The following is an 18050-nucleotide window of genomic DNA, read 5'->3' as shown; positions in this document are numbered from 1 at the left end:
ATAAAGAAGGTTAAAAACAAGAATGCATTCATTTTGTTCAACCTCTGATAAGAATCTACTGCCTGACAGCTGTAACAGATAGGGGTTAGTTGTGGGTTTTCACATGCATGCTTGTGTTGCAGAGTGGGATAGAGATGTATAGATTGTGTCCACAGAGCCTGGTTCTTGTCAATCAGTAGGTTCATAAACAAATGAGGAATTGTTTTTAATTTTTTTTGTATTTAAACTCTACAGCATGTAAAAAGGTGCCAAATCCTAAAACTAGACAGATACAGAACATTTAACACAATGTATAAAGTAAAAAAAAAAAAACTCAAGCTAGTCGGTTAATTAAAAAAATATGTATATATAATGTCTGTCCTTCGTGCAACACCAGCATTAATACCTCTGGGAGTATTGACTGTGCAAAAGTGACATATATACTGTCATATAAGAGAACATATAAGAAGAATAGTAGATGCTATCAAACCTGCATTCACATTCCACGAGGTCAGTGACATTTTGTTTAACTTGACAGGACCTTTGTAATAAAACTGGAGGCATTTGTTGGCTAATATTCAGAGATGTCAATGATTTTCTATTGTTAAATGGCAATTTATGTTGTTAAAGCAAGTTGTTATTGAGTGTGTAATTAAATATAGCGCACTCACATGAAACTATCTTTTAAGGTTTTGGATTTCATTCTTCAGTAGAACGAAATAGCAAAATTTGCACTTTGAGGTTGACCAATGTATTATTTTGTTGTGTTTGAAAAGTGGGAATTTTTGCTGAACATCTAAATATAAAAAAAAAATTTATTTTTTTTAAATAAATAATTTAATTTTTATAAAAGCAGTCAAACAATAACAAAACATTTTAACAATTTTTTTTTGTGTTTACAATTTGTGTGTAACATTTAAAATTATTACAACTATACACAATTTTTATAAATATACATCCAGAAATATGCACAATCTTCAATAAAGTTTTATAATCATCTACAAGTACTGTAACAAAAATAAGTTAGGAAACCTTTTTCTGTGTTTTCATTTAATCTGAAGGTTCTGCTGTATGTTTAGTATAGACAGTTCTTTACCATCAGTTTTGATTATCACAGCCTGTGCTCCATCATCTAGTTGACAGACAGTAGAATAATGAATGTGTAATGATGAAGTTGGATATTCTCACTTAAGTTCTGTTGTGTATAATTAGTCTATAGCAGCAGGGATCGTAGATAAAACCACGTGACATGTTTGTGCTATGAGCAGGATTGGCATAGAACATGCACCAGGAGACTGCATAAGACTATTGATAAATCACTCATCATTATTCTCAGGCTGCTCCCAGCCAGCAGAGTGTACACGAATGTACAAAGTCCTGAGGTCTCACGTCTGTGCTCATTGACAATCCCCAATCTAAAACAAAACTCCCAGGTCACCGGTTCATGGAATTGAACCAGGTTTCTTTAAGTGGCAGGGTTACGTCCAATCCATTTTTAAAAAAAAATTGTAATACCAAGAAGTTGCTGAACTTTTCATTTCAGTACTAGGGTCCAATTGACTCAACATTTAGGGAACAAATTAGCTAAACATATCTTGTCTTTTTTGAAGTAGTTATTATATATCTGGGAAAATTTACACCATTGATACCGTTAACTAAACCTAAAAGTTTCAATACAGTTACAACTAACACATTATTTTCAGTCCACCTTGCTTAAATCTGCACCAGGTGTAATTATCACAAAGTTCGAGAATGGGATTGCAAGGCAGGTGACTGAGTTGTGAACTAGGAGCTCATATCCGTAGTGTCTGGTGTCGCTTGTTGTTACTTCTGCTTCACCAAGACGACGGCCGACACCACCTCCTCGGAGTTCCCGTTGTAAACTTCTCCCGCGCGGGTTTCACCGAGGGGCACCGATGACACCTCGCCTCTCACGCCACCTGAACGACAGTACCACACAAACAGAACATTTCATTGATGGAGTGTGAATGTGGAAATACTTTGTATTAGGATTGTTACTTTTACCTAGAACTTTAAACGATTTTGAACATAAGGGGCCTCGGTGGTTGAGTTTTTAGATATTTGACTCTCTTCTAAGCGATTCTGTTTCCATTCCCAGTGCATTCAAACCTGGATTTTTTCATGAATGGGGAACATGGCAGACTGACTGTGGGCCCATTGGTTTTCTCAAGATAGATCAATTTTCCTCACCTATTGAGTCATCGCTCCTTTCTTACCTTATTTCATGACCTCAATGTTCATCATTCATGGAACTCTTATTCACACTTAGAACATGCTCTATGTATCATGGCTTTGGAGAATTGTTTTTGTGTGATGAGCGACTCGGGATTTTTGAGAGCAGTATTAAATATACGTTTTCTTTGAAAATTAGCAGAATTATTTGCTTATTAATTTTTGTGTGTGCGTGCATGCGTGTGATGCACATACATATTTAGTTGACACTATCTGGCTATATTGTGAGTTCTAAATTTCGTGTCTCCACATGTAAATGCTATATACCACATTGTTAAATGTTAGCCACATAACAGAGTTTATTTTATTATCCATTTTCTTTTACTCCGCCATCTGCACTACCAAGTAATGGTGACTTTCATCCCTCTGTTTGCGCTTGAGCTTGTGGGTTGGTATCCTTGGAGAACGAGCACGTGACACTAACCTTGCAGCCAAGCTCCCGAGTCCTCGGACAAGTCCGGAGCCGTCGCGGCGTGGGGCCCGGCCGGAGCTGCGCGGTGGGACGTGTCTATTGGCATCCAGTTGGACTGCGACACCCGTGTGCCGGGGCCGGGCACTGTCGCAGCTGACAAACACACACGTTGAGGCTTTACCTCGCCAAGTGTTGGGGGAGAGCCTGCTTTGTTCATTTTTCCTTCATTTATAATGTTAAGTTAATAAATTATTTATCTACGTAGATAAACACTTAAGTTGTATATGAACTCAACATTATTTACTTGTATATACACATACCAGGAGCGAGGCGTGAGTTTTACATGAGGGGACCGAAAACACCCTTCACATCAATATAGATGGGGGGGGGGGGGGGGGATCTTTCCCAGGGGTCCATCCTGGTAAAATTAGGAGTTTAAGGTGCAAAACGGTGCTATGTAAGTAGTTTTTGTAACTGAACATATACTAAACCGTTGGTAGAAATATTGATTTAATAATAAATCATTTCTGTGAAAACTATTGCCATCTCAATGTGAAATTTGAGTTCATCATATTTATTAAGAAATTCTTTATTATTACCCTTGTTAAGTGATAAGGAAGACATATCATGACCACAATAAGCCAGTTCTTGTTTAGACAAAAAAAAAACAAGTTGCTCTTGTAAGATGGCTCACGATCAGTCTGTTATTGTTCGTAGCTACTTTCTCATTATGGATCTCGATGCTTGGCTGATACTGACTGCTAACAGTAAATTTTGTCCAATTGTGTGAGCTATTTCAAACACATAATGTGGCTGTGACACAATTTGTGCCGTTTTTCTGCTTTCTGAAGATTATTTATATCGCAAAAAAAAAACTAGAAGTGGTCCACGCAGATTTTTTTTTTAATAAGCAATGTCAATTTAAAAGTTTTGTCAGTTTTTTTGCATTCACATATCCTGGGTATACGTTCGTAAATGCGTGGACAAAATGCCAAGTGATTGCTTTAATTTTTGACCAGAGCTAAAGGAGGTGTCGTGTCCTGCAATTGGCCTCGGCCCCTTGTGCGAGTGCGACATGCTCCTCTCTGAAACCAACATGGCCGCCTCCCAAAGAAAGCAGTATCACACAGGCTTCTCTACGCAAGCCTTGGGGTATATGCGACTAGTGGTACCGCAACCCAAACCTAGATAACATCAAGCATTATTAACATTTATTAGAGTGCGTATTTATTTTATAATTGATGTACAGTGTAAGATGCTTGTCAGTGCTATGTGGTCGCAATAACTAAATAGTGTGCTTGATTGCGAGTTACTAGGGGGACAAACGATGACCTATTTTTATAATGTGTATCGCTTGTATCAGTAACCTATGGAGGAGTTGTATTTAAGCTAGATATAAACTTACCCCGCCAGAGAGATTCTCACCAAGTAAAATTGGCTAATAAATTTGGTAAAGTTATTGGCTCTCATTCCTTCTCTCTCTCCCCTCTCCCCTCTTCCTTCTTCTGGAGCGGCCTTCGGGAGCTCGCTCTAGGGCTCCGACTCACACCCCTTCCTCGTTCCTTACCTGACCCCAGAGCGCAACAACAGGGGGGGGGGGGCAAGGGTATTTTGCCCCCCTCTGAAACCTTGAAGTGGGGGCAAATTAAGTGATGTGTAATCAATTTTTAGATAATAAAACTGCTTAAATAGCACCATTTTCCACCTTTAAATACAAATTTTCCCGGTGGAGGGCTCCCGGGGCCCCCCGCTTCAATAGGGGGGATCGATGATTCTTTATAAAAAGTTATATTGCCGCCCCCCCCCCCCTTGGAAATATAGTTGTTGCGCCCCTTCCTGACCCCTCCCCTCCATAGCCCCTCTTAGCATTGGGCACTGCCCGCCTGCAGGAGCTGTTCGGCAACGTGTGAGCGCACTACACCCAGGGGGTCTTTCACTCCAGCACTGGACGCTGTTGCGGGGACACGTCAGAGGTATGGGCCTGCCACTAGGATTATATATTTTTTTTTGTTAAAAACTGAAAGCACTACTGTTTATTAGTTTTTACATATTACATTTACATTACATTACTGATGCACTATTCCTCTGAATCCAACGAAACAGCACTAACTGAAATTTGAGGTTGAGAAAATTTTGCTGCTTGCCATTATTCACAGCCGCTTCTTGTTTGCCATGCTACACTGGCATTTCTCATAAGAGAAAATTTTTACGGTTTATTTATAGAACAACACTGTTCACTTTAACAAAATAAAACATTTAAGCACATTTTAAGACACTCAATATTCATTAGTTTACATTAAAACATTTGTATAATGTTTTCTCCTTCATATTATATCCTTGGTTCTTACATTGTTTTGCACAACTTGAAGCTGCAAGTGAAACCGCTTCCAGGCCAGCTGTACTCCGCAAGTACTTCGTAGTTCCTTTTAGGACGGTTCTACAATGAAACGAGAGACGGAACACATGAACGGAGATGTATCTCAGCGGAACAGAGTTTCTACCATTGTTCTATGGTTTCTACAATGGCACGCAGACGGAGACAGGCCTGTACGTATTAGCTCGACAATGTTGAGCTCTTCTGTTTACGTAGCTCCGTGCAACTAATAGAATCCGAGTACTTGGTGGGGGTAGCCATGTTTGTTTATGTTCTATTATTACGTTGTCACTTATTTTTACTATGTATGTGTAAATTCTGCCCTTGCTATAATTTTGAAGCATAATTTTAAATTAATATTTCGTAACCTTGAAATGAAATATTTGTTACGTTTCCGTTCATTATGGAAGCAGCAGATGCGATAAGATGTCCCGGTATATGTGTGTGTTTCTGTGTGATTGTAGAACGGGCCTCAGAGGCGAAGCGTCCATGGAAGCGTGTTTCCCTTCCATTAACTAGTTACATCAATCTCAAGTTGCAGGAGGTTTACATAACCTGAATGGTAACACAGTGAACTGAAACAGCCCACTCCCTGTTGAGAAAGCAGTCTTCTGTTTATCCTCAGGGTGCAACTCCAATTGCCAGTAACCACTCTTCAGGTCCAGTGTATAGAACCATCTGGTGCCATAGTGTATCAAATGTGTCATCGATATGTGGGAGAGGATTTCTGTCTCTTTTGGTGATATCATACAGCTGTCGTTAGTCCACACAGAAACTAAATTAACCATCCTCCTTCACTATCTAAATTACTGGGGAATCCTAAGGGCTCGCTGATGGTTCTATTACACCACTCTCCATCATAACTGCAATCAATTTCTCTGCTTATTTCCATTTTTCTTCTTGCTAAGATGTCTTAAAACATGCATGTCGGACAGTCACACTGGATATGTCCTAGTTCTTTGCAGACGAAGTCGTACTATTCTGATCTAGGTACCTGTAGTGACATTCAATAATTTCTTCAATACCCTGATAATATCTCATTAGTGTTGTTTTTAGACATTTGCTGCATTGTTGGGCTCCAGTCCAGCTCTCCTTGTCCTGATGCTTGTGTTTCTTGAATCACTGTGTGCTTCCTCGATTTCCAAGGCGTGGGCCAAGGTATTGCCGCTCTTATTGTGCCGTGCCAAACGAAGAACCTGCTGAACCTCCGCTTTTCTGAGTCTGAGCCATATTTAAACACACTGGTGGCTAGCTGCTGGCTGAACTCTGTTGGTGCTCCTGGGTAGGCCAAGTTGCACGAGTATCTCAATGACAGCTTCGAATTCCTGGAATGTTTCCGGGGATTGCTGTTGATGTGTCTTCAGGGCTGTCCTATACATCTCACCCAGGTGTTGGTCACCTTACCTCATATCGATTAGTCCACCCGCCTCACAGCAGTGTCGTGAGGAAGAGTGAGACCCTGTATCTCTATTCACTGGCGGCTAACTTCTTCGCAGAAGGCATCGAGAAGCTTGTGTTACGATACGACAAATGCCTCGATCGTTTTGGCGATTATGTAGAAAAATAAGCAAGACCCTGTTGTACTTTTGGTGATAAAACTATGTTATATTAATTTGTCGTTTTTATAGCCCATCTGAGGTTGGGAAAAAAAAACCACCACTGTACAACATGTAAGTTTTGCTCGGAAAGAAGGGGGTCACCGGTTCCCTAAGCTTCACGATCCGAAACATTCTTTGGGTCAGCCTCTGGGCAGACAAATTAATGTCTTACAGGCTGCAGTGCACTTGCCTTTGTGATGGTCTTCTGAAGAGTATGAACATCAAGTAGTAAGTTTATGTTCCTTACCTGTTACCTCTGAAGAGAAGTACCTTACAGGAAGGCCATAGGCACGTGTAAAACAGCCTTTGTCAGTGAGCCATCGAGAGGAAGAAAGGAAGCAGGGAACCAAAATCTCCAGCAAAGGGGCCCGATTGAGTTTCAAGATTTTTTAATGCATGGGTTTACCCTGATGGTCGGATGAGATAATAAGTCTATTGCTGATATAATTCATTTTAAACCTTAACAAAAATTTTATTACAGAAGGTCACGTTTAAAGTCTATAGATATATATATTTTAATTTTAGGATTTAAAATTGTACTTTTTATATGGGGAGTGGACCTGAAAAAATTATTGTTGCTTGATGGCAGGGGCGTAGCCAGGGGGGGGGGGGTTCAACCCCCCCCCCTTAACCCCAAATCTTTAAATAATTTCCTATTCATCACTCAAACAAATTTCATATTAAAATTAATAAAATTTAAACCATTACAATATTTAAATTTAAGAACGGAAAACTGCTAAAATAGCACTATTTTACCCCTTAAAATCCAAATTTTCCTGGGGAGGACCCCCTAACCCACCGCTTTAATACAGGAGGGGGGGTGGGGCAATCTTCATAACACCCCCCCTACACAAATCCTGGCTATGCCGCTGCTTGATGGCCCTGCTAGCCTAACAAGCTTTCTACCATAAGCATGTGAAATCACTGGGTTATGGAAAGGTACTGACGTAGACCGGGGCTACGCCCTCCCTAAGCCCGATGTGCCTCACGCCATCGACACCCCTCTCCTCCCACCCCCACCCTCTATTTCAAACCTCCCGCCCCGTGTGCAGGTGTGTGTGTGCGTGTGAGGCTGCCCACAAGAGGCGGGAGTAAAGTCTGTGCCAGGACCCCTTTTATTTTATTATTCAATTTTTATGTTTACCTACCTGTCTTTTCGTTAAATAATATTCCCTAAGTGTTATGTTTTAAGTGCTAGTTGTAAAGACGGTGCAGCGCCCCACGCGGCAGGCAATTAAACTACCCGCAACTAGTTTGAACCATAATCATAATTAAAATAATCAATACTCAACTTAAATAATTAAGGAAACTTTGTTATAATTTTATTATAGAATTTTAGTGTAATTGTTTTAGTTAAATATGTATTAATAAATAACAGGAGAGGCTAACGGTAAATCCAGCGCTTTTCCTGCCGCCATGCTGCCCTGGCCTCTTCAGTCGCTTCCGTTCGTCACCCGGGGTAGGATGCTTGGTGAGCACCGCGCAACTTCACATTTTTCTTAATCAACTGATCTTTTAACATCCGCCGGACTTTTTATAATTCTTAAACCTTTTTTGTATCTGCGAACATTTAATCACGAACCGTGTCCTAAACTAACGAGGCCAGGCCACGAGGTGACCTGGTCAGCCTGTAAACTTATTCTCTCCCGCTATTGGCGTTATTAACAGTTTCATAGTGTATGTAGGTGTAGCGCGATTGGAGATGTGTTTTAACATTGCTGAATTAAAGGAGTACGTCGAAAGTGTGATTTTTAGTCGAGTGACCACGTGTCCCTGTTCCTGAACCTCGAGGCATGTGGGATGTCTGAAGAGCCCACTGTAACGATATCGTGAGCTAAGGGAACCGAGCCTAGCCCTACACGGGTCACGTCACGCCCTGAAGAGAATCTCTGCCGGGTCCACGTGCCCAAATCACGTGGTGGCGCCCAGTCCGACATTTAATTTGTTAGTTCCCTTACATCCCTAGTACGACAAGTGGCGCCCGAGAGCGTGGGGCTAGGCAACGATCCGCAAAAATCAGGATGTGTGAGTTGTGCGGTTGTGCTACATAACACGTGGAATAACAACCATTGTGCGCGCGGACTACCTAACTGTACTCCGGCCGGCCGGCCGGCCGGCCGACCGACCACGTGATCGCCACGTGTGGGCTTCCGGGAATTCTACCGCGAGACAACTGAACACTTCATACAGGTACTGTGTGTTACATCTGCACTTGTAACCATGTCAGAGTTCAAGGGACTTACCGCCGGGTCGAAACCCCTTCTGGACTTAAGCGAGATGTACTGCGTGAAGTGCACACGGCCACGCCACATGGGCGGGCTTACAGGCGCCACGTGGTCAGACACTTGCATTTGCCTGGGATCATGCTAACTATGCACGGACCCAGAACGGTCCCGGTCCCGGTCGAGTTTTTAAGATGTACGGAACCTAACTGCACGGGAAAGGCACGAGAAGGTGGATGGTGCACGAACTGCCGGATGTTCAAACATATACAGTGCGCCGGCGATGCGGAACACGCAACCTTCAAGGATGGGTGGTACCTCTGTACCAGATGCAGTGACGTCAGACCAAGAGCACGAGACCGTAGTCTCGTGGACACCACAGCCACGACAGTAGCCGTGACGTCACATGCCCGAACGACACCGGTGGGACACGTGGAGCTACCAGAGTTTGCCGGGAGGACCAGCGATGACCCGGGGAAATTCCTAAAGAGCTGCCGCGATCGACTAAGCTGCTACGGTGTACCGGATGCAGAGTGGGCGGGCCGCGTCGGACAAGCGCTGAAGGGAGACGCCAAGACCTGGTGGACAGTAGTGGGAGAGTACGACGTGCCATGGGAGGAGTTCAACTGTCGCTTCGAGGTGCGCTTCGCCGACGCGCGGGCCGAGATGAAGGTGCGCTCAGAGCTATACTGTGCGGAGCAGGGCCCGACGGAGACGGCAGAGACCTTCCAAATCAAGAAAATACGTCTCTTCAAAAGACTGTTCCCGACGGGCAATCCAGACGAAGTGATCGAGATGGCTGTGGAGCTGATGCGCCCCGAACTACGCCCGCACCTACGCCACGCAACGCAGAGGACGGCAGAGAGCTTCATTAAATGTGCACGAGCTGTCGAACAAGATCTAAAGGTGGTGAGGATGGCACGACCGGAAGCCATGCAGAGACAACGCCCAACCAACTCCGCAGACACCACGGCCGTGGTGCCGTACACCGCGCCGCGGGACAACAGCCGGGACCACGACCGACAGCCGGCCACCTGGAGGGGACGCGCCCTCGGTGAGGGACCACTCCCTCAATGCCACTCCTGCCCGATCGGCATATGTCACTGGCACTTCGACTGCCTGGTGCGGAATGCACCGCGCGCGGGGCAGGTCCGGGACGAGCGGCCGGGAAACGGTCAGCAGGGGGCGGCGGAGTAAACAAACCCCTCCCCCCCGCACTGCCCTGGAAGGATGAGACCCGAGCGACATCCACGGGGGGGCCCAGTCTGGGCCACGTGGGCATAGACAATGGCTAACTACTCCGCGTCCCAATCCTGGTTAATGGCCGCACAACCGACGCCCTTATCGATACAGCTGCGAGTCACAATTACATCGCTACCAGGCGTGTGGGAAACGCGCAGTTCGAGCCTCGGCCGGGTCGGCTCCAACTCGCCACCATCGACGACGCCTGCCAGACGCGGGGCGTCGCGATGCTCCACATCAGCATCAGAGACCAGCACTCTACCACGACAGCCCTGGTGGTCAACGGCCTCCGGGACGACGTCATCCTGGGGCTGCCGTGGCTGTGCGAGTAGAACGCCAACATCGAAGTACGAGCTGGATGACTACACGTCGGTGTCCAGGGGCGGCGCACCGTCCACGGCATCGGACGCCCCCTACCGCCACCGGATCACAAGGTCAGTCTCGACGATTTGCAGCATAGTGTACCCCCCTGTCACCGGGCAAGAATTCAGTGTGTTCTCGACCACCAGAGCCAAGTGTTCGCGACAGCCGACCCACTCAGACGCACGACGATGTCAGAACACGCCATACCGACTATCCTGCATGAACCAATATTCATTCCCCCGGGGAGTTACAGACACATGGGCAGGCAGACCATCCTTACCCAGGTGCAGGAGATGCTGAGCGACGGTATAATCGAGCCCAGTGAGAGTCCATATAATTCACAGATAGTTCTAGCAGAAAAGGACGGTACTTTACGCTTCGGTGTAAATTTCAAGCCGTTGAATTGTTGCGTGTGCTCCGCATACGCACATCAAGATGTGTCGCGCGGCGCCTAACTGCGCGCCGATGCAACCAGCACAAGTCAAGTATTTGCGTGCTGCGCGCATGACGTTCGGAGCCGCTCGGGAGCCCTCGGGGAGGCTCGTTTTGGCGGGCTGCCAACCGGACATCGCCGAACGCGCCTGTTCCGGTTGCCCCAACCGAGAACAATCTGCCATGTTCGATACTAGCAGTTCACAGAGTATAAAAGGGGTCCCATTTTCCGCTGAGAGAGGAGACTCGTCGCGACCACCAGCGACACCAGCCGGAGGCCCCTGCTGGCCTTTCCTGCCGAAGGAAGCTACACTGTCAACACGTCTCGCTGGTCTGCCGTCACGCTGCCCGTTGGAAGAAGCTACCACTTGGTAAAGTACTGTTTCGTCGTAGACACCTATAGACCGAGTGGGTAGAAAACTTAGAGTGAGAAGAGGGGCAGTGGTGACGGAGGCAAGGCTTGAGGACGGCGGTGTGAGCTTGTGAGTCCCGATGAAAGACTTTACATCTGACTGGACACACAACACATAGGTGCGAATCCCGGCAGCGACACGTGAAGAATAATGCCAGTCCCCACACCGACGAGCATTTCTCCCGCTACGATAGTTTGGGGAGATAGTCAATGGTAACCCCTGCATCGACGAATAAGAACTTTCCCGCAGAAATACGTGTCGACAAGAGTAATCGAAGTCGACGACCTGTTATATTAATAATTAGAGGTCTGCGTACCCTCGTGAAAACATGTATAGTGGTCCTTTATGTATTAGTCATGTTGTGTATAAATAGCATTTTAGTTAAATGATATTAATGATTATGCTGATGTTTGCTAACTTGCGCATTGACAGAGGTGTGTCACATAATATTCCATAAGTCGAGGGGTCTTGTTATATATTTTCATTTGCACTCTGGAAATTTATGTACGTTAATTGCTTGTAACTTAGCTTTTGTTTTGACGGTGTATCCAGCGCCAAGCGCGGTGCCAAGTATGAGAGCACGAGCAATTGTGAAGTGAATTTGTTAAGCTGCATTCACGTGTCTCACGGAATAATTCTTAAACGTTTCTGTTCGCAGACTTTTTGGATCAGAGCCACGCCGCAAATATCAACTGCTTACATTTGTGTCATTGATGAAGTTGTAATGAATAATTTCATGTATAAGCGATAATAAATATGTTGTTACCATAGAGTTGTAATACCTTAAGATGACATTTCGCCACACTCTGTTCCATTCCTACTCCTTGTTCCCCTCGAGTGTTTAACACGAAAGGCTACAGAATAAGGTAACCATCAATGCCCCGCCCCCTCTCCTGAACATTGCCGACACTATAGCTGGGTTGGGGAATGCCAAGATTTTTCATCGCTGGACTTAAAGTCAGGTTACTGGCAAGTGCCAATCAGACCCGCGGACCATCCGAAAACGGCCTTTACCATCTCAGACGGAAGGCGTTTTCAATTTTGTGCCATGTCATTTGGTTTACAGGACGCCCCCGCCACGTTCCAAATGTTGATGACGCATGTGCTCAATGATTATGCCGGTAAATTCGCCGCTGCGTATTTATATGACATCATCGTCTGGTCGCAAACCTGGAAGGAACACGCCCACCATCTGGCACTTGTGTTGGAACGGCTCGCCACACTTAATCTGACATGTAACACTGTGAAGTGTCACCTGGGTACTACCGAGCTTGACTTCCGGGGACTTGTCGTGAATGATAAGGGTAACCGACCTACAGAGAAACAGCTGGAAGTGATTGCGAACAAACCGCCACCTCGCACGCGCAAACAACTACAGCGTTTCCTAGGGCTGGCCAACTGGCTCATAACGTTTGTACCGGGGTTTTCACTTGTAGCCGCGCCGCTCTCAGACCTGTTGTCACCTAAGTGCCCCTTTAAGTGGACAGATGCCGCACAAGTCGCCTTTGACGAGCTTAAGTACAGGTTCAGCCAGTGTCACCTGCTGGCCCGACTCGGCCCGAACAGACAGATCATCGTACAAACCGACGCGAGTCAGGAGGGCATCGGTGCCATCTTGCTACAGATCGGCGACGAGGGCGAGCCGCGAATCATAGAATATGCCAGCGCAAAGTTTGGCGACGTGGAGCGGTGTTACAGTGTGAACGAGCGGGAATGCCTCGGCGTAGTATGGGCGCTACGGCGATACCGGCCGCACCTATAAGGACAGCACTTTTTGCTATGCACTGACAGCCAGTGTCTTAAGTGGTTAGCGACGATGCAAGGCCGCCGTTCCAAGTTAACACGGTGGGCAATGTTGCTACAATCTCTGCACTTCACGGTTGAACACGTACCCGGAAAAACTAACGAGCTCGCGGACGAGTTGTCTCGAAACCCCGATCATACGGTCAGAGTTCGGGACGATGCCTTATGGGACGAGCTCTTACCACCAGCAAGAGACCAGCGCGCCTGCGAACCTTACACGCCGGAACACCAGGCAATGATCTGCGACATTGATCAGGGGAGCCCCCCTACCATCCCACCAGGGGCCGAGATAGATGACATTGATGAGTACGTGCGCGCCGTGCAACTAACAGACGAACACACGCAGGCAGTTATCCGCAGCTGTCACGAGGGTCTGCGTGAGGGGTACCGCGTCGTGGACGGCTGCTTACAAGCGCGGCTCGCCGGGAGCTTAACACCGTGGTGGACATTTGCACCACTCGAAACCACAAGTCAGGTATTCCAGATGTTGCACGTTAATCGGCTGGCCGGACACCCAGGCACGAACGAGACAACGAGGGCCATTCGCGAGATGTTTTATTGGCCAGGTCTGAGCCAGTATGTGCGAAATAGCGTGTGTCGCTGCCGTCACTGCCAGCGACACAAAACACGACGCTCCGACGGCGCGGAACAACAGCCGCCGCGGCGGCCCGCTGAGCCATTTCACACAGTTGCCTTAGACCTAATAGGACCGTACCCTCGCTCCCCAAGGGGAAAAAGGTTCCTCCTGGTGGTGACCGACTGCTTCACCAGGTGGGTAGAGGCCTACCCGCTACCTAACGCCCGTACGGGCACCATTGCGCACGCACTCGAAACTGAGTTCTTCCCATGCTGGGGCTACCCGAGGATGCTGTTGTCTGACAACGCCAAGCAATTTGTGGGGCGACGTTGGGCAGGGCTGTGTGAAAAATGGCGAGTGATCGCGCACAAGACGCCGGTGTACCACCCAAGGGCCTATCTGACCGAGCGTCGGAACCATGAAATTAAGGCCCAACTCCGCCTCCGGTTAGCCGAGGATCACTCTCAGTGGGACATGCACATACCCGAAATTATGTTCTGTGTGCGCCGACGGGTCAATTAGGCCACGGGCGAAATGCCTGCTAAACTGGTACAGGGGCGTAATCTTCCCTTACCCGGACAGTATCGCATTGATGACAGAAGTCCGGAAGCCGCAGAGGAGAGCCCCGAGTGCAGGACACGGGAACTGGCGGAGGCGCACGAAGCCGCCCGGCAACACCAAACCGCGTACCAGGCGAAAATCACCCCGGTTACAACACGCCCGCCGCCTCCATTAAACCCCGGTCAGCTGGTCTACGGACGCCTTCACCCGCTCTCAGCAGGGAATCGCAACTACTGTGCTGGCTTGGCACCTAAATGGGTCGGACCCATGCCGCTAGTTAAGACCATAGGCATCACCGCTGTGGTAGTGAGACTCCCGTCGGGGCGAGCGGCGAGGTATCATAGAGACGCCATAAGGATAGCGGATGAGGGGCCAGACGAAGCAGACACCGAACCGGAGACTCCTGCGTACCAAGGACCAGAGAGGGAAAGTGCCCAAAACACGTCGACCCCAGTGACACCGACGAGTGAGGCAGGAGGAGACTCCCGAGGATTCCCCGAACCAAAACGGCCGACGGCGATCATGCATGGCATCATGCCACGGCGGTTGTTCACTCGCGAGGAGCGCGAGCCGACGGAACTCCGCGAGCCGGAAAAAAAACATAGGGAAGGAACAACGACTCTGTCACCGACACCGGACCCAGTGGTGTGGGAGCCGGATGATGCCTCGTCCCGCCCGGAGTCACCCAACGAGGACACACCCAGGTGGCCTTTGCACCTGTCACTTTCCGAGGCCGACTTCCGCGTCACCGTAGAAGAGCCAGCGGAGCCCGACACGTCCGAGACGAGGCTGGAGAGTGTGGCGGGGAAGGCGGAGGCCCCCACCCCCGCGCCACGGTACTTCCTACGACCGAGGCGAGCAGCGGCGCCGCCCCGATGCTGCAACACGCCGGACCCGTAAGATCGTCTCAACGGGCTCCTTCAGGGGGGGGGGGGGGGCAATTGACGTCGACCGGGGCTATGCCCTCCCTAAGCCCGATGTGCCTCACGCTGTCGACACCCCTCTCCTCCCACCACCACCCTTTATTTCAAACCTCCCGCCCCGTGTGCAGGTGTGTGTGTGTGTGTGTGTGTGTGTGTGTGTGTGTGTGTGTGTGTGCGTGTGAGGCTGCCGACAAGAGGCGGGAGTAAAGTCTGTGCCACGACCCCTTTTATTTATTATTCAATTTTTATGTTTACCTACCTGTCTTTTCTTTAAATAATATTCCCTAAGTGTTTTGTTTTAAGTGCTAGTTGTAAGGACGGCGCAGCGCCCCACGCGGCAGGCAATGAAACTACCCGCAACTAGTTTGAACCATAATCATAATTAAAATAATCAATACTCAACTTAAATAATTAAGGAAACTTTGTTATAATTCTATTATAGAATTTTTAGTGTAATTGTTTTAGTTAAATATGTAATAATAAATAACAGGAGAGGCTAACGGTAAATCCAGCGCTTATCAGGCCGCCATGCTGCCCTGGCCTCTTCAGTCGCTTCTGTTCGTCACCCGGGGTAGGATGCTTGGTGAGCACCACACAACTTCACAATTTTCTTAATCAACTGATCTTTTCACATCCGCCAGACTTTTTATAATTCCTTAACCTTTTTTGTATCTGCGAGGCCTACTCCTGGTGGCCGACTCGTTTTAATAAATAATTAAGTTCAATTCGAACATTTAATCACGAACCGTGTCCTAAACTAACGAGGCTAGGCCACGAGGTGATCTGGTCAGCCTGTAAACTTATTCTCTCCCGCCGTTGGCGTTATTAACAGTTTCATAGTGTATGTAGGTGTAGCGCGATTGGAGACGTGTTTTAACGTTGCTGAAATAAAAGGAGTACGTCGAGTGTGTGATTTTTAGTCGAGTGACCACGTGTCCCTGTTCCTGAACCTCGAGGCGTGTGGGACGCCTGAAGAGCCCACTGTAACGATATCGCGAGCTAAGGGAACCGAGCCTAGCCCTACACCGGTCACGTCATGCCCTGAAGAGAGTCTCTGCCGGGTCCACGTGCCCACATCACGTGGTGGCGCCCACTCCGACATTTAATTTGTTTGTTCCCTTACATCCCTATTACCTACGACAGTACATTGTCTGGTAAATAGCCTCAATGAGAAGTTTGTTTTACACTAGCTACAAAATTTAGCTGTACCAAAAATTGGAGGTTGTGTTTTAATTCTCTATTACCATGCACATTACAAATTCTTTTAGATAATATGCACTGGAGGTAAAAGTTTAAGGTTGGTTTAAAAAAAAACTTCAAGGCTCCCGGATAATTTTTATATATTTTTGGTAGATTTCGAAGAAAGACTACCTTTTAGTGTTCATTATGGTATGACTTCTGGAAAATGGGTGACAGGGAGTACCAAAACAAGCAATTATTTTTAAGGACTTATGTTCGAAAACGAAAACATCCACTGGATGAGAGGACGAGCGATCGTAGAGCAGTGACTACCAAACACTTAGTGGGAAGCAGGCGACGAGCCGTGCGCAGACGTTTAGAGTTAGCTACGTGCACTAGCAACCAGCACTCTGGTTTTCAGCACGCTTCCCGGTATAAAACCTATTAGTTTCAGGCAGTTGCTGTTAAGATGTATCAAGGTACATATATAACTGTTTTAGGGACACTAAAATTACTTCCAAAATGACACATAAAATATAAAGTTAAGACTATGTAGCAGAGATCCCTCTGTGCAATGTACTCACAAGGCCAGTTGGTGTCGGACCTGTGGACGCGGTGGGCCGGCGGGTAGCGCAGTGGCTGCAGCCCGGGCCTCTGGTAGAAGGTGCCCACGATGGTGGAGTAGCCACTCTGGTCGTGCATCATGGCCACCTCGTGAGGGCCCGCCTGGCCAGCCAGGTGGTAGCCGTGGTGGGGCGCGTACCCGGCCAGCTGGGCCCGGTACAGCTGCTGCTGGCTGTGCTGTCTGTGCGAGGGCGCGCCCAGCACCACGGTGGCTTGGGCGTGTCTGTGCGCGCCGTGCGGGAGGTGGTAGTGGTAGTAGGGGGACACCACGCCCCTGTGCACCGGGTGGTAGTGCGGCACGGCCACTGCCGCGGGCCTCCTGGGCAGAGGCCTGGGCGGGCCGTACGTGGCGGCCCTCATGGGCGGCGGGCGCCGGGCCGGGGCGTAGTCCTCACCGTGGGAGGTGGACGGCGCGCCAAGCGAGTCGTAGGTGAGGTCGACGTCTGCAAGGGAGCGGTCGTCGTGCGCGGACGAGGACGAGGACTGCTGGCCGGAGAACAGGAAGCCGGGTGCCAGGGGCCTCACGCCCTCCTGGTACAAGGCGTGCGGCGGCTGGAAGCCGTACGGTGTAGTGGGCGCAGCAGGCTGGCTGGCGGCGTAGGCCACGCCGGGGACCGTCGTGTAGGCCGTGGCCGGTGGTGTGCTGGGGGTGCTGGCGGCTTGCAGGACTCCTCCTTGTGGGGTGTACCCTCCTCCATGGTGCAGTGGCTGAGCGCCCCCGTACAGCACCGAAGTCTGCTGCCCGTACGCCGGCACGGGGGCGAGTTGAGCCGGCTGGGTCCCGTAACCAGGGAGCGGAATAGCTGCTGGCTGTCCCACCTGCAGCACACAGTGTGACCGTGTGTCTGCTACATCCAACACCTTCCATTACCGCCTGTGAGTCGTGCAGGAAGGTGGTTCAATTGTATGATCTAGAGATAATTAATTACTATCAAGTAGGTACTAAGCTTACTTAGTAGAAACCAATGGGTTTGTTGAACAGCCAAACCACTGTAAAGAATCAGAACACACTTTCGACTTCGTATTGAACAAGATTGCACATCACTTAAAAAAAAATGAAATCATACACTTTATTTATATTATTCTTTTATTTAA

General features: G+C 48.2%; 1 protein-coding gene across 2 annotated transcripts in view; it reads right to left on the bottom strand.

The window, feature by feature from the left end:
- Positions 1 to 793: 793 nt before the first annotated feature.
- The window catches only part of LOC134533246 (myelin regulatory factor-like), a 39900-nt gene continuing 22643 nt past the window's right edge, over positions 794 to 18050 (bottom strand). The window contains exons 4-6 of one of the 2 annotated variants that reach the window (XM_063370658.1): positions 16916 to 17774; positions 2657 to 2797; positions 794 to 1919 (exon numbers count right to left, since the gene is read on the bottom strand). In XM_063370658.1, coding sequence (XP_063226728.1) covers positions 1804 to 1919; positions 2657 to 2797; positions 16916 to 17774 — 1116 coding nt within the window. In that variant the 3' untranslated portion in view covers positions 794 to 1803. The remainder of the gene's footprint in view (positions 1920 to 2656; positions 2798 to 16915; positions 17775 to 18050) is intronic. The other variant, XM_063370659.1, reaches the window with a different exon arrangement.

This window comes from Bacillus rossius, chromosome 6 (genome assembly GCF_032445375.1).
Source record: "Bacillus rossius redtenbacheri isolate Brsri chromosome 6, Brsri_v3, whole genome shotgun sequence".
NCBI classification, from domain to species: Eukaryota; Metazoa; Arthropoda; class Insecta; order Phasmatodea; family Bacillidae; genus Bacillus; species Bacillus rossius.
The sequence above is the reverse complement of the archived record's forward strand: the minus strand, read 5'-3'. Positions and strand labels throughout refer to the sequence as shown.